This window comes from Podarcis liolepis, assembly GCF_965112155.1.
Source record: "Podarcis liolepis genome assembly, chromosome: 13".
Lineage (NCBI taxonomy): Eukaryota > Metazoa > Chordata > Lepidosauria > Squamata > Lacertidae > Podarcis > Podarcis liolepis.
The window spans coordinates 27,657,240-27,683,920 of record NC_139573.1 but is presented as its reverse complement, the minus strand read 5'-3'; the positions used below and the strand labels follow the sequence as shown (position 1 = coordinate 27,683,920).

Below are 26,681 nucleotides of genomic sequence, written 5' to 3'. Positions count from 1 at the left end.
TTGGTGGAATTTTGCATTAGTAATTGGCCACCCTCCTTGATTGTCAACTGTCTTTTATGTTTTATCACACAGTTCCTGTTCCACCATTCTTTTTACATGTAGTGACGTGCTTCAGATCCTTCCTAGGAACTCAACTCATTCCTGTTTTGTTTACTCTATACAATTTGAAACTGTAGGAGAGGCTCCCCTCCCCCCCAAGAGAGGTGGAATGGCTCTATAAAAGAAGAAGATTAATGCCCTCAAAATGAATGTCGTTCCAAAGCTTTTATACATTCTTAGAGGATTACCAATACATGTTCCCAAATTTTACTTCCAAAAAAGAAATCAACTATTTAGATCGTGCCTATGGGATACAAAGCCACTAAAAATATCACTACATAAAATGCAACTTCCAACTAAGGAAGGTGGCTTTGGTCTCCCAGATCTGGAACTATATCACCAGGCCTACATGCTGAGTAAGACTAACGATTGGAGAGCTAGCACGAATACTCTCGAATGTAGTTTCTTTGAACCTCTTGTAGGGTGGACTAAACTTGGCTCCAAATATATGAAATATCCTATTATCCTGGAGACTATGAAAGCACCTATAAAAATTTGAATGAATATAAATAAAAATAATAAGGAGAAATTAACAATATGGGCCAACCCAAAATAAAATATTGGAAATCAAGTAATAATTTGGCAAAATTGGATGGAAAAAGGTATTTTGACATTGAATCAATTAATTAATGAAAATTACAAATTTGTGGAATATAAGTAAAGTATGGATTAACTATTTATACTATTTATACTATTTATACTATTTATACAGAACATGCTGAATGGCGCCTGCTGACTGGAGGCCAGAATAGTCCAGTAGAAAGGATCTTGGAAAATAATGGTAAAAATAGTTGTCTGATATTCTTTAGCAAATTATCTCCTTGTACAGACCGCTGTCTCAACAAGGAAGATGAGAACTGGATTGTGGAGATGGTCAACCCCCTTTTTAACAGGTTCCCTCAAGATTTCAGGGCTTTTGTTTTTGAGACTGTTTATGGGAAGGACACACAGAAGGAGGTTGTGGTGGAGGCCTGGGAAAGGATCCGGAATTCCCCCCTATTCCGGTGCTACAATGGCAACCGAGGCTGTATTCAATGCTTTGACAACATTGAGGGACCTCATGATTGTCAGGTGGGCTCCTGTGTAGATTGCCAATAGAGTCAAGGCTTCCGCTGCTTTAACCAACTTAACCTTTGTATATGATGCATATACTTTACGGCTTTGCTGATGAATGAATATATATTGAGATCTTACCAAAATAGCTTCTTGTTTTTTGCTGTCTCTGGTATTAGCACCACAAGCCTAAGTATACACTTGAAAACTCATGAAAATCCACCAGCATATTAGTATAGATGTCTCACAATAAGCACATTTTTATATGCAGTTTTGAGAAATGCGCACACTGCTGAAAGCAATTTTTACACAAACACACACTCTTTCATTTTTATGCATACCTTCCTTAATAATCTTTGTAAGCATTGTTTGTAACCTGAAACTGTTCTAAACCTGAAGCACCACTTTAGCTAATGGGGCCTCCTGCTGCCACTGTACCACCACCGTGCAATTTCTGTTCTCATCCTGAAGCAAAGTTCTTAACCTGAAGCACTATTTCTGGGTTAGCGGAGTCTGTAACCTGAAGCGTATGTAACCTGAGGTACCACTGTAATCACTGACCATTGGCCAAGAAGCCTAGGGGTAATGGGAGTTGTAGTCCAGCAACATCCAGGGACCCAAGGCTGAAGTACACTGCTGTAGAGATGCAAGTCAGCAACTGATGCACTGTTTTGTAATGATGCTGGTTTCAGTACCAAGAATCTTCCTAAAATGCTGATGCAAATGTATTTGCAGTCTAAAGAGCTTAGCAAACAATATTTGGGTTCCCTTCACAGTCATTACACGTTGCAGAGGGAAGATGTGACCATAGGGTTTCTCTTTCAGGTCTCTTACCAAGAACAGAAAGAGTTGCAGATCCTCCATGCCTCGTGACAATTTCTTCCTGTAATTGGTCAGGTGGTTTTTTTATATTAAAAAAACCTGACCAACTCTCTGTTTTGTGATTGGCAGTTCTATATACAAGGAGGCGTATCCAACCTTTCCTAAGAGAAACAGAATAGCTATATAAAGAGCTGGTGAATTATTGCTGTAAGTGGGAGGAAGACCATCTTTGGCTGGGAGACAAGCTACTTTCCTACCATGGAGCAGACAGTGAGTAACTCTGTTACAATTTATCTGATATGCCTCTCTCAAGCTTCTGCTATTATTGTGGCATATAATACATGTTATGAATAAATATAACATTCATACCAATAAGACATTATCATCATTCCTACTTAGAAAACAAGTACAGTGGTGCCCCGCAAGACGAAATTAATTCGTTCCGCAATTTTTGTCGTCTAGCGAATTTTTCGTCTTGCGAAGCACGAAATCCCATAGGAATGCATTGAAAATCAATTAATGCGTTCCTATGGTCAAAAAAAGTCCAAACAAAGCCAAATTTGGTACAACAACAGTTTATTAACTGCTCGTTAAAGTCACACATACTGTAAAGAGCAGTTCAAAAATTGAAGCTAAAATAAATTAACTTTATAAACAAAACATGTCTTTGTTTTTAGTCAAAGAAAAAAAGTCGCGAGACGTTTTCGTCTTGCGAAGCAAGCCCATAGGGGAAATTCGTCTTGCGAGGCAAATCGCGAACGGAAAAAACTTTCGTCTAGCGAGTTTTTTGTATTGCAAGGCATTCGTCTTGCGGGGCACCACTGTAGGAATGATGATAATGCTTCATTGAACTTCATTGAAAAGAAAAACAACAGTATAATTCTACAACATTAGGATTTTGATTTAATATCTATGTGCTGCTTTCCTGACAACAAGGATGAGCTCCAAGCAGCTCAAAACAATTAACAGCTCACAAGATGTAAGACAATTAAATTCAAAGACAAATATTCAAGATTTACAGTAATAAAATTAAAGTACAATGTAATCGTTTTAGAACTGAGAAAATATATGATAGGTATATCTTATAGCCAGATAGCATTGCACCCTCATGTAGCTAATTAAGGAGTAGGTGTATGAAACTGGAAATGCATAGCTTGGGGATATTTCTGGAGCCACTATTGTCTCTTGAGTCATAAGAAGCCTCATTGGCATGGAGTGTCTTCTATCAGTTTGGGCTGATGGTCCAGCTACACCCCTATCTGAATGGTATAGCCTAGCTTCTGTAGTCTAGTTCTGGCAACCTCTACCAGTCTCAGGGTCTCCACCCACTACTGCTAGCCAGTTAGATCAATTTTCTGGACTCTCAGCTTCCCAAAGACAGTCACCATTCAGGCAGCAGCTTCCTATGACCCTTCCAAAGGCAGGGGGTGGAGCAGAGTGGCTGGAAACACCTAGCCAATGACGCTACTCTGAGTGCCCTCTCTTTTTGTTTTCTTCTGACAGGTGTCCAGAAGTCGGTTGGGTTTCAGCCTGTTGAGTGTGACTTTCCTGCTGTGTTTGACAAGTGGAGCCTTTGGGTCTATAGATCCAGACAACTTGAAGGCAATCATTGACTACATCAGAGAGTGAGTAATGTTTTGGATTTTTCTGGGGCTTTCCAAGCAAGTGTTCAACACATTTCGAAAAACCCCTCAAAACAAATTGAAGGCAATATCATTATGACTGTGAATATTGCAAGGTACATAAAAACTTGTACAGTAAGATGCCTGTAGAGGGAAGCACTGCATAGGGATGGGTGAGCAGGTTTATTTCAGGTTCTCATCTTTCCACTCTTCAGTTTTCCACATTTCCAAGAAAAATCACCAGCATTTAGTGGAAATTTATATTCACAAGTTTTTATGCAGTTTTTCCTAACATACACATTTTTGCAAAAAATTCCTCCCTAATACAATGATTTTTATGTTATTTTTACAACGTACATGCATTTTTATGCATACTGTACCTTAATATATGCATAATTAATAAATTAATTAATGAAATTTCTATTCTGTCCTTCATCCAAGGACCACAGGGCAGGTTATAAAAACACAAAAATATACACCATAATAGCAAACAAAAACAATAATCCCCTCCTATGGAACTAACTTTCTCCTCCAATCACCCTCTTAAGTTAGATATCCATTTCCAAATGAGCTTGTTAAGGAAGTAATTTGTTCTTATATGGGTAGGACATAACAGTAAACACTGAAGGCATACCTAAATTCTACAGCACTTTAAAAGGTTAGTGGTTCTTCCATTTATATAGTACTTCTATGTTGTAATGGTCATTTTCTTCTGCTTTCAGAACAGGTCCTCCAAACTCTCATAGCAATGAAGTCGAACATTTCCCATCTGTTTTACACCTATAGCCTTTCTTGTCGTTCTGCTTTCTATTGGGGCTTTAGCAGTGAGGTCTTTTCACTTCCTAGAAAACCTGTTAACGCACTTATCCCCCAAGTTCATGAAAACAAAGCTGTCCTTTAATGGGCTATAGCAAAGTCAATGGTCATTTGTGCAAATTACTTTGCTCGAAAAGTACATTGCATTATTTGGAGAAGTGTGAATTTCGGGGGGGGGGGCTTATTTTGATTTTCAAATTGTTTTGGAAAGGCTGTTCACCTTTCCGCTGCAGCGGTACCTATTTATCTACTTGCGCTTTGATGTGCTTTCGAACCACTAGGTTTGCAGGAGCTGGGAACGAACAATGGGTGCTCACTCCGTCGCGGGGATTCAAACCGCCAACCTTCCGATCGGCAAGACCTAGGCTCTGTGGTTTAACCCACAGCGCCACCCGCGTCCCTTGCTCAAGAAGTACATTGCATAATTTGGAGAAGTGTGAATTTCGGGGGGGGGGGCTTATTTTGGTTTTCAAACTGTTTTGGAAAGTGAAAATTTGGTAGGTTCACCTTTAAATGTGGACTTAATCACATTCCTCCACCATCCTACCTCTGGGAGAAAGGGCACTGCAGGAGAAACAGGGTGATTTGGGAAGGAACTGACTGGGCATTATGCAGGCCTTGCTGGCTACAAGCCTCAGCCAGTGTGCCCCAAACACATTAGCGGTGCCATAGCTGAGGTGGTCTTTATTTTTAAAAAACCTTGTGCACTCAGAGCAGCACAATGTCTGGCTTCACTTCCTGGGACGCCCGTGGGATTATGCAGCACATAGTCATATGGGTGTCCTGGAAAGTGCTGATGTGCTGGGAGTCTTCTTCTGTTGCAAGCAAATATGGTGCTTTTACTAGCACAGTATTTAAAAGAAAAGGGTATTCCCCCTCTAGGATGCATGGAACCCCTGATCTGCACCCACTGGTCTGGCTCTAATGGCACTCCTGGTTTTGCTTAGCAAATCTAATTCCAATTAACTTTACAAACTCCATCATCTTGGGTTATTGGCGTCCCATCCTCCCCCCAACCCCCCCCCCCGCTATCTGCTGTAACATTAAGTTGTGGCTTCTATCCATAAATAGGTCATCACAGATATTGCAGTAGAACTGGAACTTCTCTGTCTCTCCATTCAAATGACTGCAAACGAGACTATAATAAAAAATCAAGCCAACATGGGCCAAAAGGAGGAACCTGGTTTGGAATAGTTCAGCATCACTCATTCTCAGCTTTCCTTTGTTTTTTCTTAGGTATGGCAACCCCGATAAACATTATGCTGTGGCTGTAAGACTGGATAACACATACTGCAGAAATCCTACACGGCAGAATTTAGAGACTGCTTTACCTATAAACCAAATGAATGAGATGCAGAAGGCTATTACAGAGGAAAATGGAATGTATAACCCAGGTCAGATAGGGGATGTTGTTGCAGCCAGGCCAATGTTTCTGGGAAATTCAGGATTGCATGCTGAATGGTGCTTACTGGCTGGAGGCCAGAATAGCCCAGTAGAAAGGATCCTAGCCAATAAGGACCAAAATAGTTGCCTGATCTTCTTTAGCAAATTATCCCCCTGTGTGAACCGATGTCTCAATGAGAATGACATGAGAAACATTGTACAGATGGTCAACCCTCTTTTTAACAGGTACAATGAAGATGCCAGGGCTTTTGTTTTTGAGACTGTTTATCGGAGGGACACACAGGAGGAGAAGGAGGTTGTGGTGGAGGCCTGGGAAAGGATCCGGAATTCCCCCCTATTCCGGTGCTACAATGGTGACCGAGGCTGTATTCAATGCTTTGACAACAACCAAAACGCTGACAGTCCATGCTTACTTGATTAGAGCCAGAAAGATGGTGATGATGCACCTTATGGCAGGTAGTTGTGGGACCACATGATTGTCAAGTGGGCTCCTGTGTAGATTGCCAATAGAGTCAAGGCTTCCGCTGCTTTAACCAACTTAACCTTTGTATATGATGCATATACTTTACTGCTTTGCTGATGAATGAATAAATATTGAGATCTTACCAAAATAGCTTCTTGTTTTTTGCTGTCTCTGGTATTAGCACCACAAGCCTAAGTATACACTTGAAAACTCATGAAAATTCACCAGCATATTAGTATAGATGTCTCACAATAAGCACATTTTTATATGCAGTTTTTGAGAAATGCGCACACTGCTGCAAGCAATTTTTACACAAACACACTGTGGGAATGTTCAGGAATGCAGGAGAGGATATATTGTCTGATTATATCCTTATCCAACTTGTGTTAACAAGTTTCCAATATCAGCAGAGTAAAACATTCCCCTTTATTTTAAGTTTGCAACGGCAGCGTTTGCTCAGGCTCACTTTAGCCTGTATAATGACTATTCTGGTAATTTCCCCTTATTCCCTTTCAAAATAGAAGACACAACACAGTCCTTTACAAAAGGATAAAAAGAGTTTACCCACATTCTGTTCACAATCAGATCCCAGAAGGCAGACTTAGGCTTAATGAAGTAACATACATTTGGAATCTATCTTATAAGAAGATAGTCCCTTTGTCCTCTCTTGGCTGGGAGCCAAGAGGGCATCTTTCACTCAGTAGATGTTGCTTGTTCAAAGGAAGAGAAGTAAGAGAGAGAGATGGCTGCCCCTGCCCTGTGCTTTTATCATTACCTGCACAGGTGAGGCCACACCCACCTCTAGTCACATGCGGAGGAAGTCTGTCCCAGCCCAGAGGGAAACAGGAAGTTTACCTGCTGGCTGGACAAACATCCCTCCCCATGTCTAAACATGTACACTCTAGGAATGTTGTAATTGACTGCTATTGTGTTTTACATCCCCCCCACACAGACTTTCATTTTTATGCATACCTTCCTTAATAATCTTTGTAAGCATTGTTTGACTGGAAAACTGCATCACAAAATTAGGACAAACACAAAGTTCAAAAGATAGCTGTGCTTTGGATCACATACTGTTTCGGAAATGGCAAAAAATGTACAAATTCCACCCCCACCTCAGCTGTCATAGATAAATACCCTGAGACAGGGATGGGGAACCCCAGACCCTTCAAGCCTCTCTATTTGGCCAATGGGACTCTACCCAGCCCCTCCTTCATCCCCTCTCAAATGCTTTGGCCTTTTTGGAGTGCTTCCTTGAACTGTGACAATGCCTCTTGTTTGCTTGAGATAGAATGATGTTATGTGGGAAGTAGAAACCTCTGGCTTTTGCTGGGCTGAAATGTAGCTTACTGTCCGCATGGAAGAGTCACATCCATTGCTCCGCCTGCTGTTGTCTCTAGCCACACCCATAGGTACCACTGGGATGTGACCCCTGAAAAACAATGACCCTTGGGCTGAAAACGGTTCCCCCTTCCAATACAATGTGAATCTTTTGTTGAACTTTTTGTATGGATGATGAGATGTGCTAGAGACTTCAGAAGGCTCTAGCAGGCAGGAGAAGAGGTGCATGAAGCTATGCCACTGAGTGCGTGAATGATTGATTGTTGCAGAAGAAGGCTTATGCAGGGCTGAGTACAGATGACCAACTAAGAAACAGTAACTTAGCACAGTGTACATATCATGATAAGGTAAGCAGGCTATCATCCTGCCAAGTAGTGAGAGGGATTTTGCTGATCCACAACATTTCCGGTTACAAGTGGATGTTTGGTGAAATCCTTGGTTGGATGGAGTGGAGGCCAGGATTGTGGCATGGATACTGAGGCAGAATCTTGCACGGACCAATTCTACTTGTTTGTGTAGGAGCACAGGTTTTTGCATTACAATGTACAGAGCACAGAAGTAATGTGATAGGACAGGCATAGGGAACCTATGGCTGTATCACTATCATTGGGCTACAGCTCTCATCAGCCTCAACCAGTACAGCCAATGGTCAGGGATTATGGAAGTTGTAGTCTAACAACATCTAGAGGACCACAGGTTCCCTATCTCTGTGGTAGGACTTCCATATGCGTGTGTTGTGGGAATACACAACCACACAAGAGAGGATGTGAATCTCATGCCTTAAACATCAAGTGGTTTACTGCACAAGTGAAAGAACTATCACCTGACTTCCCCCCTGCAACTGTTGGCTCCTTGTGTATTTTCTTTCTCCTCGTGTATTTTCCTCGTGTATTTTCTCCTCCTTTGTGATTTTCCCTTTCTTCCATTTCTTATACATCCCCTTCTTAACTCTCAGCTCATCTGAAAGCTCCTTATGCAGCCACACTAGTTTCCTTAGATGCCTCCCATTTTTCTTTCTTGCTGGTATTGATGTACAGTGGTACCTCGGATTAAGTACTTATTTTTTTCTGGAGGTCCGTACTTAACCTGAAACTGTTCTTAACCTGAAGCACCACTTTAGCTAATGGGGCCTCCTGCTGCCGCCATGCCGCCAGAGCACGATTTCTGTTGTCATCCTGAAGCAAAGTTCTTAACCTGAAGCACTATTTCTGGGTTAGCAGAGTGTGTAACTTGAAGCGTATGTAACCTGAGTTACCACTGTAATCGTTGACCATTGATCAAGAAGCCTAGGGGTAATGGGAGTTGTAGTCCAGCAACATCCAGGGACCCAAGGCTGAAGTACACTGCTGTAGAGAAGCAAGTCAGCAACTGATGCACTGTTTTGTAATGGTGCTCGTTTCAGTACCAAGAATCTTCCCAAAATGCCGATGCAAATGTATTTGCAGTCTAAAGAGCTTAGCAAACAATATTTGGGTTCCCTTCGCAGTCATTACATGTTGCAGAGGGAAGATGTGACCGTAGGGTTTCTCTTTCAGTTCTCTTACCAAGAACAGAAAGAGTTGCTTCCTGTAATTGGTCAGGTGTGGTGTTTTTTTTTTTAAACCCTGACCAACTCTCTGTTTTGTGATTGGCAGTTCTATATACAAGGAGGGGTATCCAACCTTTCCTAAGATAAACAGAATAGCTATATAAAGAGCTGGTGAATTATTGCTGTAAGTGGGAGGAAAACCATCTTTGGTTGGGAGACAAGCTACTTTCTTACCATGGAGCACACAGTGAGTAACTCTGTTACAATTTATCTGATATGCTTCTATCAAGCTTCTGTTATTATTGTGGCATATAATACATGTTATGGATAAATATAACATTCATACCAATAAGACATTATCATCATACCTACTTACAAAACATGTAGGAATGATGATAATGCTTCATTGAACTTCATTGAAAAGAAAAAAAACAACAACAGTATAATTCTACAACATTAGGATTTTTGATTTAATATCTATGTGCTGCTTTCCTGACAACAAGGATGAGCTCCAAGCAGCTCAAAACAATTAACAGCTCACAAGATGTAAGATGATTAAATTCAAAGACAAATATTCAAGATTGACAGTAATAAAATTAAAGTACAATGTAATCGTTTTAGAACTGGGATCTTATAGGTATATCTTATATCCAGATCGCATTGCACCCTCATGGCACTTGAGTCATAAGAAGCCTCATTGGCATAGAGTGTCTTCTATCAGTTTGGGCTGATGGTCCAGCTACACCCCTATCTGAACGGTATAGCCTAGCTTCTGCAATCTAGTTCTGGCAACCTCTACCAGTCTCAGGGTCTCCACCCACTACTGCTAGCCAGTTAGATCAATTTTCTGGACTCTCAGCTTCCCAAAGACAGTCACCATTCAGGCAGCAGCTTCCTATGACCCTTCCAAAGACAGGGAGTGGAGCCGAGTGCCTGGAAACACCTAGCCAATGACGCTACTCTCAGTGCCCTCTCTTTTTGTTTTCTTCTGACAGGCATCCAGAAGTCGGTTGGGTTTCAGCCTGCTGAGTGTGACATTCCTGCTGTGTTTGACAAATGGAGCCTTTGGGTCTATAGATCCAGGCAACTTGAAGGCAATCATTGACTACATCAGAGGGTGAGTAATGTTTTGGATTTTTCTGGGGCTTTCCAAGCAAGTGTTCAACACATTTCGAAAACCCCCTCAAAACAAAATCGTGGGACTAAAACAAACAAGAATGTTGGTATTCTGGCCAAATAAAGCATTTTGCTTTCATACTCATAATAATTTACATTTTAGTATCTGTGCTGCTGAAGCAAGCACTTAATAATTTACGTTTTGATTATTTCATACAACATGGAGGAGATTGTTTTGCTCCGTGTTATGAGCTTCCCTTGATGCTGATGCTGCTACAAGGTGGCCTAAGATAAATGAATAAGATTCTGTCTGTGTATGTATATTTGTGTAGAGGGGAAATGTGTGTGTGTTATATGTTTGCTTTCAAAGGTCTGCCCATGTGGTTTTGTTCTGGCATGCGTGCTTTCACATTTCAGGGTTAAGATGTGGGGAAGGCAATATCATTATGACTGTGAATATTGCAAGGCACATAAAAACTTGTACATTAAGATGCCTGTAGAGGGAAGCAGTGCATAGGGATGGGTGAGCAGGTTGATTTCAGGTCTTATCTTTCCACTCTTCAGTTTTCCACATTTCCAAGAAAAATCACCAGCATTTAGTGCAAATTTATATTCCCATGTCTTATGCAGTTTTCCCTAACATACACATTTTTGCAAAAAATTCCTCCCTAATACAATGATTTTTATATTATTTTTACAACGTACATGCATTTTTATGCATACTGTACCTTAATATATGCATAATTAATTGATTAATGAAATTTATATTCTGTCCTTCATCCAAGGACCACAGGGCAGGTTATAAAAACACAAAAATATACACCATAATAACAAACAAAAACAATAATCCCCTCCTATGGAACTAACTTTCTCCTCCAATCACCCTCTTAAGTTAGATATCCATTTCCAAATGAGCTTGTTAAGGAAATAATCTGTTCTTATATGGGTAGGACATAACAGTAAACACTGAAGGCATACCTAAATTCTACAGCACTTTAAAAGGTTAGTGGTTCTTCCATTTATATAGTACTTCTAACGTTGTAATGGTCATTTTCTTCTGCTTTCAGAACAGGTCCTCCAAACTCTCATAGCAATGAAGTCGAACATTTCCCATCTGTTTTACACCTATAGCCTTTCTTGTCTTTCTGCTTTCTATTGAGGCTTTAGCAGTGAGGTCTTTTCACTTCCTAGAAAACCTGTTAATGCACTTATCCCCCAAGTTCATGAAAACAAAGCTGCTCTTTAATGGGCTGTAGCAATGTCAATGGTCATTTGTGCAAATTACTTTGCTTGAGAAGTACATTGCATAGTTTGGAGAAGTGTGAATTTCCGGGGGGGGGGGAGGCTTATTTTGGTTTTCAAATTGTTTTGGAAAGTGAAAATTTGGTAGGTTCACCTTTAAATGTGGACTGAATCACATTCCTCCACCATCCTACCTCTGGGAGAAAGGGCACAGCAGGAGAAACAGGGTGATTTGGGAAGGAACTAACTGGGCATTATACAGGCCTTGCTGGCTACAAGCCTCAGCCAGTGTGCCCCAAACACATTAGTGGTGCCATAGCTGAGGTGTTCTTTATTTTTTAAAAAACCTTGTGCACTCAGAGCAGCACAATGTTTGGCTTCACTTCCTGGGACGCCCTTGGGATTATGCAGCACATAGTCATATGGGTGTCCTGGAAAGTGCTGATGTGCTGAGAGCCTTCTTCTGTTGCAAGCAAATATGGTGCTTTTACTAGCACAGTATTTAAAAGAAAAGGGTATTCCCCCTCTAGGATTCATGGAACCCCTGATCTGCACCCACTGGTCTGGCTCTAATGGCACTCCTGGTTTTGCTTAGCAAATCTAATTCCAATTAACATTACAAACTCCATCATCTTGGGTTATTGGCATCCCATCCCCCCCAAAAAACCCCAGCTATCTGCTGTAACATTAAGTTGTGACTTCTATCTATAAATAGGTCATCACAGATATTGCAGTAGAACTGGAACTACTCTGCCTCTCCATTCAAATGACTGCAACCGAGACTATAATAAAAAATCAAGCCAACATGGACCAAAAGGAGGAACCTGGTTTGGAATAGTTCAGCATCACTCATTCTCAGCTTTCCTTTGTTTTTTCTTAGGTATGGCATCCGCAATGGCCAGTATGCTGTGGCTGTAAGACTGGATAACACATACTGCAGAAATCCTACACGGCGGAATTTACAGACTGCTTTACCTAGAAACCAAATGAGTGAGATGCAGAGGGCTATTACAGAGGAAAATGGAATTTATAACCCACAGATAGGGGATGTTGTTGCAGCCAGGCCAAGGGTTCTGACAGATTTCACAGAGCATGCTGAATGGCGCTTACTGAACGGAGGCCAGAATAGCCCAGTAGAAAGGATCCTAGCCAATAAGAACCAAAATAGTTGCCTGATCTTCTTTAGCAAATTATCCCCCTGTGTGGACAAATGTCTCAATGAGAATAACATGAGAAACATTGTACAGGTGGTCAACCCCCTTTTTAACAGGTTCAATGAAGATGCCAGGGCTTTTGTTTTTCAATTCATTTTCGCATGGGATGCAGAAAAACAAGATAAGGTTGTTTTGGAGGCCTGGCAACGCATCCAGAATGCCCCACTATTTCGGTGCTATGCAGGTAATAGATCCTGCATCAAATGTTTTAACCAAGACCAACCTGATACCGACAGTCCCTGCTTGGAGGGAAAGCCAATGATAGAGTAGTGCCCACCTAGAGATTGCATTTGTGGCACTTAGCATTTTGCCAGCTGGCCTAAGAACCAAAGTCACCCCTTCCTCAATCCCATATTCTTGTTTTCTCAAGATTGAGCATTACATATGATCTTTGTAGTCCTTTGCTTTGCTGTTGAATCAATAAAATCCTTGGAGCATATCACAAAAGCTTCTTGTCTGTTTGCTTCTTCTTCTGCTGCTGTACCCTATAGTGTGAATAATCACTCACGCCTACCGAAGAGATGTGCAGTCACGTGGGGCTGTAGTGTCCACACTGGGGCTGTTAACATGCCCATGGGTGTTTGAGAATTCAAGGTTACAATACAATCCAGTGCCCACAGCTGGCATAAAACTTAAAAGCCCAAAGGACAATTTGCTGCAGTCTGGAGAAGCAACCTAAGTTAAGGAGAATTGGTTGCAACACTGCGATGTCTCGGAAAATCCAGATGTTATATCCTCAGTTGCTAGATTCTGCGCTGCCATGATGGACATTCATTGAAAGATGGTTTTATCTTATGCTGGTCTGTGACCAAAATAAAGGTTGATACTGATTGTGATGTCTTGATTTGAAAGACTAGATCAAGGAAGAGGAGCCCTGGGACTATTGTTGGCGGGGTGCTTGGTTGAGCATGTCCCTCAGCTTAACTCAACAGGTCATTATAAAATAAGCACAAGCTCTTGCAAGGGCACAGAGGAAGAAACTGTTGACATAAACTGGCTGCCCACACATACACACACCTGTGGGTTCTTAATTAGCATTTGTGAGCATAAAAGCCTCCTTCCCAACTGATTCAGCCCTACTTATAAACTAACCAGCAGTTGTTTTGCAAATCTTAAGAAAAGCACCCTTGACTTCTGTTTTGCCTCCTATTTCCACATGTGGTGAGAATGCCAATACGTGTGTGGATTTTGGAAGGTTATGCTGAAAGAATGTATTGTTATAATAACATATGTTGTTGTTCTCAATGTTGTTCTCAATCTTTAGTGCTTGCACTATAGGCATCAACTTTTGCTTCCACACTCCTGATGTGCCACAAATAATGTTGTAAGCATGTCATGTGTACCTTTATAGCTCTGGGAACTGAATCAACTTGCAGCCTAACCTACCTCACAGAGTTGTTGGAAGCACACTGCACACCCAGACATACTGGAGATGTAAAAATACACATATTGCATATACCGGTAATAGTTTGTTGGCAAGACTATCTGCTCGTTGCAGGATAACTTTTTTAAAAAATAAAAAAACACAATATTGTTTTCCTGCCCAGTAACAGCCGTGATGCTAACTAAACCTCACTTAATTTTTTGAGAATCTTTGTTGTAAAACCCATCTCTGTCCTGGTATATTAGCAGATGCCAGTTAGAATTTGTTTATCAGTCATCACAACCATCACATCCCAATAAAAAAAATCCTTCCCTCTAACAATGCCTTTCTATTCAGCTGCCAAACATGAAAGTTCAGTTTGGAATACTCAATGTTAGTTTTTGCTCATTCAGTGCCACACATTCCCATTATTTTTTGGTGCTCATTCCTAGGTATGGCATTAAAAACATCCATTATGCTGTGGCTATAAGACTGGATCATGCATACTGCATAGAACCTACACCAACGATCTTGGAGACAGTTTTGCCCAGGAGCAAAATGCAGCAGATGAAGAATGCTCTTGACCACAGGAATGGAATATATGTCCCAAAGCCAATAGGAGATGTCATTGCAGCTAGGCCAAGATTTACCCGTAGTAAAGAGCACGCGGAATGGCGCTTGCTGACTGGAGGCCAGAATAGCCCTGTAGAAAGGATCCTATCCAATAAAGACCAAAATAGTTGCCTGATCTTCTTTAGCAAATTATCTCCTTGTGTAGAACGTTGCCTCAATGAGAGTGATGCGAGAAACATTGTCCAGATGGTCAACCCCCTTTTTAACAGATACAGTGAGGATTCCAGGGCTTTTGTTTTTGAGACTGTTTACATGAAGGATACAGTGAAAGAGCATGAGGCTGTGGTGGGGGCTTGGGAACACATCCAGGGTGCCCCCCTATTCCGGTGCTACAGTAGCAACAGAGGCTGCATTAAATGTTTCGATGACAACCAGTCGGGTGACAGAAACCCCTGCTTAGGCGATGAGGTAGAGACAGAAAGGTAGTGGGAGAGCAGCTGTGCCACCTGATATTTGCCACTTGGCCTCCTGGGCTATATGTTGCCCAGATAAGCAAGGTACCTCCTCCAATCCCAGGCTTAGCTGATTGAGCATTGCATGTTATATGTTATCTTTTGTTGCTTATTTAGTTCTCTGCCGTTCTGTTCAATAAATAATTGTTCAGAGCACACCACAATATATTATCTTTCTAGCTGCTTATGGTATTTCCCTCACTTTGGAGCACTGGACAGTCATGAGGACCCACAGTCAGTGGCCTAGTGTGTGTGGGGGGGGCAAGGGGGGGCTGTGGCCCTGGGCACAGAATCTTGGGAGGTGCAAACCAGGCATGTGCCCGGTGCATGATCCCCCTGGGTCAGTGCAGAGGATGTTCTTCACCTCCGGGGTTGCCCTGCTCCTGCCCACCAGCTGATTGTCGGCCCCTGTGTGCTAGGCATGGGTGGGGTGTGGGGGTGAAGAACACCTTCCATGGCCTGCCCCCGCCCACCAGCCGGTGGATGGGCACTCACGGTCTGGACACAGAGTGTGGAGGGTGCTCTTCACCCTTTGCTCCTGCGCCCCAGCCAATGAGCACCTGCTCGTCAGCTGGCTGGCTTCTCAGGCTAGATTTCCCTTAGAATCAAGTCTCTTCCCCTACCCTCACCCCTGCTTGACCCTGGTGTCTGTAGTCATATGCTTTGCTCTTGCATCAATAAATGTTCAAAGCAAATCCCAAATGCTCCCTGTCTTTTCTTCGCGACTACTTCTGATGTCACCCACCCCGTGCTCACCACATCTGGCAGCTGAGACCTGTGGATTCATGAGGAGCTGCAGTGCCCACTATTGCTCGCATGAGATCGATGGAATGGTTGCATGTTTGCACTAAGATTGAGATTTTCCCCACATTGTTTGATTCACAAATAAACATTTTAGCATGCTTGGAAGTCTTCGTCTCTGTCTTCTGTTTTACATATGGATGATATCCAGACAAGTGCCTGGAGGATCAGTATCCAAACCAAGACCCAAAACCACAACATCCCTAAAAGCCTAAGCTTCTTGTCTTGGGATCACTAAAATGCAGTATGTTTCAATGGAATCAATTTACAGATTCAGACCCTAACCCTAACCCTGGCCTACTCATGCAGAAGAATTAGTTGGGAATGAAATGGTGTTGGCAGAATGGACTATAGAATGGAGTGTAAGGTGTGTGTGTGTGTGTGTGTGTGTGTGTGTGTGTGTGTGTGTGTTTGTGTGTATGTATGGGTTTAGCATACTTTTCTAGGCAAAAGATTGTACTGTACTGTATCTTACCAGCTCCCTGATTGTTCATGTGCCTCCTCTTACTCATATATTTCCTTCTGTAGTTGCTCCCAGCTTCTACTCCTTTGAACCTCATGCTTGATTGGTTGATTAATTAATGTCCTTCTTGGAACTAACTCCATTGTATCCCATAGCATTGCTGCAGAGTAGGGATGTAGTTAACGAAACACTGTTGCAAACCCTCCTTGACCCTTTCAAGTGTAATTGCTCTGAGAAGCAGCACTGGATTTAACTGGCAGGTTCTGCTTGTTTGTTTCTCTGTCAGGATCCAACTGAAGCCTTGTTATAACTTCCTCATGGTCTAGTATGCCTATTGTCCCTAGGTTTGAGTCTTTTAATTTAGGCAGCCAGTCAGAGATCAGTACACAATTTATATGAGAATTGTTCGTGTTTGAGAAAAACATACAGTTCCTGACATCCTGCTTGTATCCTTGCCAGAAGTCCACTGAACAATCTTGTTTGAACAATTCTGTCAAGAGTACCTTTAAAAAGAAAAGAAAAAGAAAGACTTACCCTAGTAGCCAGGTCTCTTATGGTGTCACAAGTCTCACTGAGAGCTGCTTCACCCTCTTTGAAAGTCTTAAGGGTTTGCAACATACGAGAACCATTTAAAAAAATCTAATTAGTTCTCATTTGGTGCATAAAAAGGTAAAGGTAAAGGGACCCCTGATCATTAGGTCCAGTCGTGACTGACTCTGGGGTTGCGGCGCTCATCTCGCTTACCAAGCCTAATGTAAGTTACCTGTGTGCGTGTTTCATCTCTACAGCTGTTTTGTGCTGAAACGTATGGAAGAGCAGTGGACTGAGAAGGCCATGAAACACAATTAGTTTCGCTTTTTGTCAGCTTTATTTGAAGAGGCCCAGAGCTCTTCCACAGCATTTCAATTCCCAGAGCGACCTGTGAGAGCATCACAAACAAAAGCACTCCACACCTGTGGGTGGTGAAGGAAGAGAAGTAGAAATGACCCATTTATCACCTTTTGTGTTTGTGTGGCCTTCAACTTGTCTTCGGGCTGTCCATTTATCACTCTGACCTGCTGGTTGGAGATCCAGATGGGTTGGAACATGGTGGGTGGAGGGGACCTTCTTGTTTTTTGTTTTTTTTGGACAACTCCCCTTCTGAATGGATAATGCATCTATTCATTTCTGGTGTGCAAAGCAGCTTGGTTCTTTCAGGCTCCATTCATATTCACTTCTTGCTCCCTTCAGCCCTTTTTTTTGGTCAGCTGACCAGTTTGTAAACTAGCTAAATTGAAACTGTGTTGATTCCTCTCAGTTTAACAGCCGTGAAGGTAAATGATCACAAATACACGTCATTTGCTAAACTGGTGTGTGGGTTGAATCCAGCAAAGTCATTATGAGTAGAGTGACTTTCACAAATGCAACAAAACCTGTCCTCCATTTCCTCCCACTGAGTGCCCCCCAGAACTTCCCAAATTTGTTCTTGAGGGCTGGGGAAAATGCCAGAGCAGGGGTTTTTTGGGGTGTGTGTGTGTGCAAGGGATGAGGAGGGGGAAGTTCTGTTCTTTGAGCAGAAAGTGTTCCACTCAAGCAAGGACTTCCTCTAAGATATAAGTTGTGTTTGTGTATGTGAGTAAATCAGCATTATTTGTAATGCTGACTGTAGTAAGAGTTAACTGTAAAGTTAGTCCTCTGCAAAGGTTGCAGGAAGTCAGGCTCTGTGACCTTGGAGAGCTGTTGCTTGACAATGCCAGTCCAGTCTATGGCCATACTACCCTGAACACTCCCGATCTCGACAATGCCAGTCCAAGTGGGTCAGGCACAGGTGTTTATCCAAGAGGCAGGACAAAATACAAAGTAGTGGGCAGAAAAGTAGAGCACAAACTTACATCAGGCAGGAAGTGGGCAAGGGATGTAATGTTCAGGTCAAGAAGGAAGTTCTGAAGCTAATCCTTTATAGACCCTGATGGCCAGGAAATGCTCCTTGCAGTCAGTTGATTGAATGCTCAGGTGGGTTCCTACTGCAGCCTAGATTGTGTCATGTAGTGAAAACAGAGCACTCAAGTGCAAGTTGTAAAGCACTTAAGCCTCACAGTCATCTGCACTGGAAGATAAGAAGAGCCAGCTGGATCAGGCCAATGATCCAGCTAGCCCAGCATCCTGTTCTCAACCATATGCATGTGGAAAGGAAGCAGGACCTGAGCACAGCAGCACTCTCCCTACCTGTGGTTGAGATGCTTCTGAAGATGGAGGTAGCACATAGCTATCACGATTAGTAGTCATCTGAACAGATGCATATCATCCCTACCCTGCCATGCCACTTTTAGCTATATTTATCCTCCTGCACAATCAGGGTTCTCAGTAGAAGAGGGAATTCTAATCAAGTCCAGTTAAAATCTCCCTGCAGCCTTTCATGCTTAGCACAGGAAGTTCAGGAGAGAGGAAGGAGAAAGGGTGCTGCTTCCCTTCCTCTGTCTATCTGAGCACACGTTTTTAATGTCTGATGAGGGTTAATGGCTACTGGTTCTGATGGCTTTAGGCTACTTCCAGCATCACAGGCAGAATATCTCTGAATATTAATTGCTGGGGAACAAAAGCATGAGGCAGCTCTTGCCCTCATGGCCTGCTTTTGGGATTCTTAGAGGCATCTGGCTGGCCATTGTGTGTGAAAGATTACAAGGGCTTTTAATGGAAATGCCACTATAGAACTATATTACATCCAACACACACACACACTGGCAGGACATACAGAAACTCTCTAGATGGATAAAGGGATTTCAGCACAAATACCACTTGCAGGGAACCACAGGTGGGGAGACGCTTTTGCACTCAGGTCCTGCTTCCATATTTCCCATAGACATCTTGTTGGCCACTGTTGAGTACAGTGGTACCTCTGGCTATGAACTTAATTCGTTCTGGAAGTCTGATCTTAACCTGAAACCACTTTTAACATGAGATACCACTTTAGCTAATGGGGCCTCCCGTTGCCACTGTGCCACCAGTACGTGGTTTTTGTTCTCATCTTGAGGTAAAGTTCTTAACCTGAGGTAATACTTCCGGGTTAGTGGAGTCTGTAACCCAAAGTGTTTGTAACCCGAGGTACCACTGTACAGGACACTGGGCTATGATGGCATGATTTAACAGTGCTTTTCTTTTGATATTTCACACCTGAGTTTCTGTTTCAGTATCCAGGCGATACTATCTGTTTACCTGGACCATGGGTAGGCAAACTAAGGCCCGGATGCCAGATCCGTCCAATCGCCTTCTAAATCTGGCCCATGGACGGTCTGGGAATCAGTTTTTTACATGAGTATAATGTGTCCTTTTATTTAAAATGCATCTCTGGGTTATTTGTGGGGCATAGGAATTCATTCATTTCCCCCCTAAATATAGTCTGGCCCCCCACAAGGTCTGGTGGACAGTGGACCAGCCCCCTGCTGAAAAAGGAGTGCCAAGGAGTGTGGTGGAGTCTCCTTCTTTGGAGGTCTTTAAGCAGAGGCTTGACAACCATATGTCAGGAGTGCTCTGATGGTGTTTCCTGCTTGGCAGGGGGTTGGACTCGATGGCCCTTGTGGTCTCTTCCAACTCTATGATTCTATGATTCTAAGTTTGCTGACTCCTGGCCTAGACTCACATTTGTAAACACATTTGCTTCTTATATCATTAGCGAACCACACAGATGAGGCAGTGGAACAATGTGTTCTTAAAAGAAAGGGACAACATAACTGGCACTCTCATGCTAGTGGCAATGCTCTTTCACAGTATTAAGCCGATATTCCCAAAGCTGTCAAGAACCATTTTAACATTTATAAACCTGCCCCTTCTTCCCTCCTCACACCAAGCATTGCCTGCCATCACTGAAACAACCTGAGAGTTTCAGTCTCTTCTTTTGAAATGGTCAAAAGCAGTCTCTTTCTCAAGTTGCATTGCAACAGAAGAGATATGTATTCACACAAGAAATGGCATTCATGATGTGCTTTAGTAATATAGTTCAGTTGTATGGCATAACATTTGTGATACCTGGCAGATGGCCTTTTGGCAGTCAGAAGATTGCTCTTGATAGGATACAGGAATGGCTGGAGTGGTGACTGGGGACCCCGTGGCCCCTCAGAGCTTGTTGACCTACAGTGTCCATGAACCCAGACCATTTGTCAAGCTGGTGGAGGTTGATGGAAGTTGAAGTCCAACAACATTGGGAGCGCCACATGTTTCCCATCCCAGGCTACAGAGTGGCTCAATGTAACTATTGGGAAATTAAGGGATCTCAATCCATCCTATTATTCCACCATAATCATTGGTCTGAGGTGACCTGACAGCTCCTGGAGAAAATGGCAAAAAGCCACAGGTGCTCTGTAGGAGAGGAGGAGAAAAATGATTTATTTGCAGCTGTTCCTCTAGGAGGGAGGGAATATAAGTTTTGGCAGGCAAGTTGATGTGGGGAGCAGCCAAATAGAGATTATATAGAGAAGGGAACACATCACATTTCACTTCTTATGGACTTACCGACGAGCTGAGATGTTTGCTATCCTGGGATTCCTTGTATTAGGCTGCAATCTCCATACAGTCCACACAGTAGGCAAAGGTAATACTGATGCCAAGAGATGCTTCTAGGTTCTCGAGCTGTGTCTTTAGAGGGCTATTGCAGAGGACTGCCAGAGTGATGCAGCCCCCTCAAACAGCAAATCTGGGGTTTGTCATGAGGAGGCAGCAAATTGTTAGTTATTTATTATGATTGGGTTTTATGATGGGGAGAGGGGTTGATGGGGTTTTCTGCTACAGGTAACAAAAGAGGTTTGGAGACTGTGCCCCTTGACTTAGAGGGGAGCATCATTTGCTGCTCTGCCTCCACATCACAGTAACTTGGGCTGGTTCTGCGTAAGGTGCCACCATGTCCTAATTTACTGTCTTAGAGATGAAGAACCACTAGATAGGAGAGCAGGGCCTTGAAGTCCGCCATCAACAGTTAGCCCTGGGACAGGTACTCATGCCAATCTTCCATACTATGGTGAGGTCTACTGTATATCCATTTTAAATCCTAGTAATAATTTTCTAAATTTTCAGTTGCATGCCAATATGTAAACATGTGCAAACTTTGTCTATCTCTGTCCTTTTTGCTCTATGTTTTGGTGATGCCTAAACTGGCTACCCTAGCTCTGTATGCACTCTTAGCTTCTCGCCCCACTAACTGTTTCCTAACAGGACTAGGTTTCCTAACCGCTAACTGTTTCCTAACAGGAAGGCACGAAATTATTCGTATGGGCTGAGCTTTCTAGATTTAATCCATGGAAAGAAATGGGGTGGTTGATGGGAATTTCGCTGTTTCGGATTGTATTTGCCTCTCCAGTAAAGCTTCTCCCATACAATCCCAGACTATTTTCCCCTTTTATACTGAGATAACGATTGGGTCACCCCAGGTCAGTGGGCCCTCAGCTAGTGTGCCTGACCTGGCTGACCTCTGGCATACTGCCAGGAAACATATCTCAAGTGATATGTTGCAGTTCAGGTGATGTGAGGCTTAACAGGTCTGGCCCAATTATAAATGAATATGATAAAACCTGATGCTTGCTGTTGGGGAGACCAGATACAGTGCCAGCCCAGAGTTCAAATGGTACCTACCCACTAGGAACACTTTTAAAAATCTTGCACCATTCAGACACCATTCAGCTAATCATTAGGACTTGTACAGCTTCTGTTTTATTCTGCCATGATTTTGATCAATCCCATTTGCTGGATTTTCATAACTGTAGTAATGCTGCTGAACTGTCAGAAACTGGCTTGGTGAATTGTACATTTAGAATCGTTTTTAGGAAATTGTTTCACTAGTCAAAATTTATATCAAATGTTGTTGCTCCTATCATTAGCTGTGCTGAGGGTTCCTGGTGGCCAAGAAGTGAAAAAAATAAGAAAACCAATAAGAGGAATCCAATTGAATAAATATGCACATTTTAACTAGAAGCCAATATAGTTGGGATTTCTAACACACATTTTATTTATAATACAGTTTTTCTTTTTTAACATGTTTTCAGGTGTTTTTCCTTAAAAAATGTAAATGTTTTCATTGTCAAGTCCATTCATTTCAATGCATCAATTGATTGCAATACTCCCCTGATATCCAGATGAAGTTTTACGTAAATAGGGGTGTCCTTAATCTCAAGGCAGGAGAAACCCCACACTTGCAGCAGAGATGAATGTGGAGAACCTTTTTCCATACTTAAGTGAACAGGGCTATATCCTGCAACTTTTACTTGGCCATGATTCTTAGATTAGCTTATACTGACAGCCTCTCAATTTCTTACTTTTCCTTTAAGGTCCTCCATCTTGCAGCTTCCCTTTCATTTTTGATGGTAGATCCTACTCATCATGCACGAAGGATGGGGCTATTGATGAACAGTTGTGGTGTGGCACAACTCCTAACTATGACAAGGATGGCCAATGGAAGCGCTGTTCTCTCCAAGGTGGGTAGTCCATAATACTGCTAGAATTAGTATTTTTTTCCTGAACAGTGACTCAAGCTTTATATGATGCCTTAATAGTGATGGGTGCACCTTGTTCATTTCAGTTTCTCATTTTTCTCAGTCATTAAGTTCAGTTCTATACATTTCCACATCAGTTTGCAAATTTTCTCTCTCATGCAAGTTTTGCCAGCATTTTAGTAGAAATTTCTCCCAATTTTGACTTTTATTTTTGTCTGAGAATTCCCCAATACACACACTTCTCAAAGCATTTCCTATGAATATTTTGCATTTATGGAATTTCACAAATATATGGATATGTAAGGTCTCTGTTGTCTGGCCTACTCCCCAACTTCTTGGTAAGCATCAGTGACGTGTCACACTGGGAAGTCAAGTGAGCAGTGCCACCTTTTCCTATGCCACTGGCACTACTGTTCTTCACATTGCGGCTTGTTCCTTCCACATTTTCAGAGTACGGTGGCAACTCTGGAGGCAAGCCCTGCATTTTCCCCTTCATCTACAAGAATCGGACATTCTACACCTGCACTGATGAGGAGAAAGGTGTATTCTGGTGTGCCACCACGAGAAACTATGACAAGGACCTTGAATGGAGCTTCTGTGCTGACATCAGTAAGAAAACTGAGGGAACATGACTGCTATTAGTATTGGCACTCCAGAGGGAAATGGGAGATAAAGACTTCTGAGTCATCAGTTACAATATTAAGGGAGACCTGGGGAAAGAAAATGTTTTTTCATGATTAAGAGAAGACTCAGAGGGCAAGGTCAACTTCAGGCAGGGCCAGCTCCAGGTTTCTGGGGGTCCTGGGGCACAAGGTATCAGTGAGCCCCTTAGCTTTTCTCTCTTTCCTCCTCAAACCACAACCATCCCTCTTGACACCACCTATCTACTATGGTAAAATAAATGCCTACTGAATTATACATTTAAGCTTTAGTTATCACTGACTGCATTTTTTGCCTTCCATTACCATTCAACTCCCAACTTGCAATGTTGTTGTTTCGCCTACAGTACTTCAAACCCATTGTTGTTATGATTCAAATGTCTTACCTGGTCTTCACTATAAGGTTCCAGGGCAAGTTACAACAATATAAAATACGAGCTTATAATCAGTTAGAACCAGTTCTTTCTTTTCTAAAAAAAAGTTTAGGGCTACTCTCATTTCCCTACTCATATTGAAATACTGCCCCTCAATGAGGCCAAACTTAGATTCACAAAATGTTTAGGGGTTAGAACAATACACAATCAAAAGAATAGGTGATTTCTAAAAAGTGTGTGTGTGTGCGTTTTGTGACGACTTGCCAAATTGTAGTTTGGGAGAAAAAGAATCCCTTATAGTGCCATGCATTCTGGGAAAAGGAAGCAGATATGTGCAGAACAGTCGATGGCAGGGGTGGTTGACCTATGATTCTGTTATTGTTGTTGGACTCCAACTCCTATCAGTCCCAGAGAACATGACTTAATGGTCAAGGAAAGATGGGAGTTGTAGTCCAGCAACATCTAGAGGGCCATCAGTTTCCCACCCCTGCTTTATGCTCTTGAGAATAGGCTGAGTTGAGTGTTTTACCCAGGAATCCAAGTTGAACACACTATCCACTGGAGTACACTTGTATTTATGCTTCTTGTACCAACATTTCCCTCAAGGGTAGGGGGAACACTGTCTTTGTCTCCCCTCCTCAGGACTAGATGCCAATCCCAAGGGCCCGTGTGTCTTTCCTTTCACCTACAACAGTACATCCTACTCGGCATGCACAACAGATGGGATTTCTAACAAAAAGCCCTGGTGCTCCCTTACCAACAACTATGACATTGACTTGAAGTGGACTTACTGTGAGCCCTCAGGTAAGAGAAATGACTACTAACCACGATGGCTACTCTCTGCCTCTATGGGTGGAAGCAGTACTGCTTCTGAATCCCTATTGCTGGAAGCCACAGGGGGGGGGGAATGCTGTTGGGCTTGGGTCTGGGTTATGGGTTTCCCCTGGGCATCTGGTTGGCCACTGGGAAAACAGGAGGCCGAACCAGATGGGCCGTTGGTGTGATCCAGCAGGCTTTCCTTACATTCTTTTGAAAGCTGTAAGCTTGGTAGGGAAGAGGCAGGATCCCACCAGGAACACTTTTCTGTGATCCAGCTAGAGGTGATGACAACAGTTAGGTCTGTTTCACCACAGGACTGCTCCAATCATATAGAAAGGGGAGATTTCCTAAAGGGGTGGGCATGATCAGAGTTTCTGAACCTCAGCACTCAAGCCTACCTCTTAGTTCCCTCAACCTCTTTCTGCAAGCTTCCCCCATTCGCCAGCTGAGGACAATTACAGCATCAAGGTGCAATGGAGGAGAGAAGCACTCAGGGAGAGAAGTTATGGGGAGGGCTGTGTGCTCCAAACTGTGCATCCTTTCTGTCAGTCACCCCCCCTCACCTCTCCTTTCTATGTGATTGTAGGAGTCTTGTGTTGAAGTACTACTTCATACCTAATTTGGCCCTAGGAAGACTTGGCGTAGGCTAGGAATTTTTGCATGACACTCTTTTTATGGTTGAAGACATTGCTTTTGATGCTCCAGAGGCACTCTAGGAGAAAGAAAATGGCACCTGGAGAATGCCAAAAATATGGAGGGGAGGAATCTCAGCATGAAAAATGGTTCTTTTAACAGTCCATCTTCGTTTCACCCCATTTTCTTGAGGAGCTAATTAAGAAGGTAGAACCCCATTTAGCTGTGTTGTAGTTTATACTGGTGTTTTTTATTTGTCTTAACTGACCTATATTTTAAATAATTCTTAACACTGTTGTCATTGTGAATTTGAGATATATTCATGAAAATTCATCAATATTTTGACCAAATTTATCTTTTGAAGCAATTTTTTAGTAAATAGCATTTTTTTTGAAAGCAATTCCACATAATTTAATGCATGCTTGGATGTAATTTTCACTAATATATTTGGTTTGATATACACATTGGTTGGAGGACTGTATTACAAAATTCAGGGAAGTGCGAATTTTGAAAAATATATTTGTCTCGGTTCTCGTATTGTTTTGAGAAGTGCAGATTACTTATTAAAATGCAAGCAAAATTAAATGTCTCTTCCACCCCTTGGTCCAATTCAGCACAACACAGTTTCACATGTTCCTACTCTAGGTGGTCTACAAATCCTCACATTTGCCTTCTTTTTATTTTAAAATCCAGGGCCAGCTCCAGCTTCGGAAAACCCATTATGTGTCTTCCCCTTTATCTACAAGGGCAAGTCCTACAGCACATGCACTAATGAAGGCATGAGTGATGGGAAATTGTGGTGTGCAAACACCAGTAATTATGACGTTGATAAGAAATGGGTGTATTGTACTGTCACAGGTAGGAGGAAAGCAGCATATATGTTTGTGTTGGGTTTGGTGGAAGGGATCCAAATGGGTATGAAAAGTACACTGGGCTCCTTTTGAAGGAAGGGCAGGGCATATGTTCAACAACAACAACAACAACAACAACAATAATAAAACAACTGGTATTCATTTTATTGGAGATGTTAAAAGTTAGCATCAACTGTTTTATTTTCAAAACTTAAAATATTTTATCAAATATTTATTTAAAATGGCAGTTTTAAGAAACTTAAAAGAGTGAGAAGAGAATAAGTACATCACTTCTTCTGCTCACAACTACACAAAAAGTTATTTTTACGCATGTGTGAACTGACAATCAGCATCCAAGCACTGGGGCATATAGCCAGACAACACAGGTATTGAAACTGGCAAAGGGTTTGACTTGCACAGTGGCTTCCCTATGCCCTCGTATACATTAATTAACAGGT

The 26,681-nt window shown here is 42.3% G+C and overlaps 2 protein-coding genes across 5 annotated transcripts; both read left to right on the top strand.

Annotated features, from left to right (window-relative positions):
- The first annotated feature begins 1,747 nt into the window (after positions 1–1,747).
- Positions 1,748–15,863, top strand: LOC310691105 (uncharacterized protein). Of its 4 annotated transcripts, XM_083470708.1 has the most exons (4): positions 1,748–1,780; positions 2,104–2,244; positions 3,478–3,599; positions 14,536–15,863. In XM_083470708.1, exons 2-4 carry the CDS (start codon positions 2,233–2,235, stop codon positions 15,140–15,142), a joined length of 741 nt encoding a protein of 246 aa, XP_083326834.1. In that variant the 5' UTR covers positions 1,748–1,780; positions 2,104–2,232; the 3' UTR covers positions 15,143–15,863. The 4 variants fall into 4 exon arrangements, 3 of the variants coding, with proteins under 3 accessions (XP_083326834.1, XP_083326833.1, XP_083326835.1); XM_083470707.1 differs by lacking the exon at positions 1,748–1,780 and having other exon boundaries at positions 1,862–2,244; XM_083470709.1 differs by lacking the exons at positions 1,748–1,780; positions 14,536–15,863 and adding an exon at positions 5,649–6,393 and having other exon boundaries at positions 1,933–2,244.
- LOC310691107 (uncharacterized protein) lies at positions 9,279–13,167 on the top strand. The gene is made up of 3 exons (XM_083470710.1): positions 9,279–9,395; positions 10,144–10,265; positions 12,387–13,167. The coding sequence occupies exons 1-3, from the start codon at positions 9,384–9,386 to the stop codon at positions 12,988–12,990; spliced, it is 738 nt and encodes a 245-aa protein (XP_083326836.1). The 5' UTR covers positions 9,279–9,383; the 3' UTR covers positions 12,991–13,167.
- Positions 15,864–26,681: the final 10,818 nt, after the last annotated feature.

Bases quoted from the DNA above. Each gene is read 5' to 3' on its own strand.
- LOC310691105 (XM_083470708.1), top strand. The intron at 3,600-14,535 runs GTGAGTAATGTT...GCTCATTCCTAG, and splicing joins ATCATTGACTACATCAGAGA to GTATGGCATTAAAAACATCC.
- LOC310691107 (XM_083470710.1), top strand. The intron at 10,266-12,386 runs GTGAGTAATGTT...GTTTTTTCTTAG, and splicing joins ATCATTGACTACATCAGAGG to GTATGGCATCCGCAATGGCC.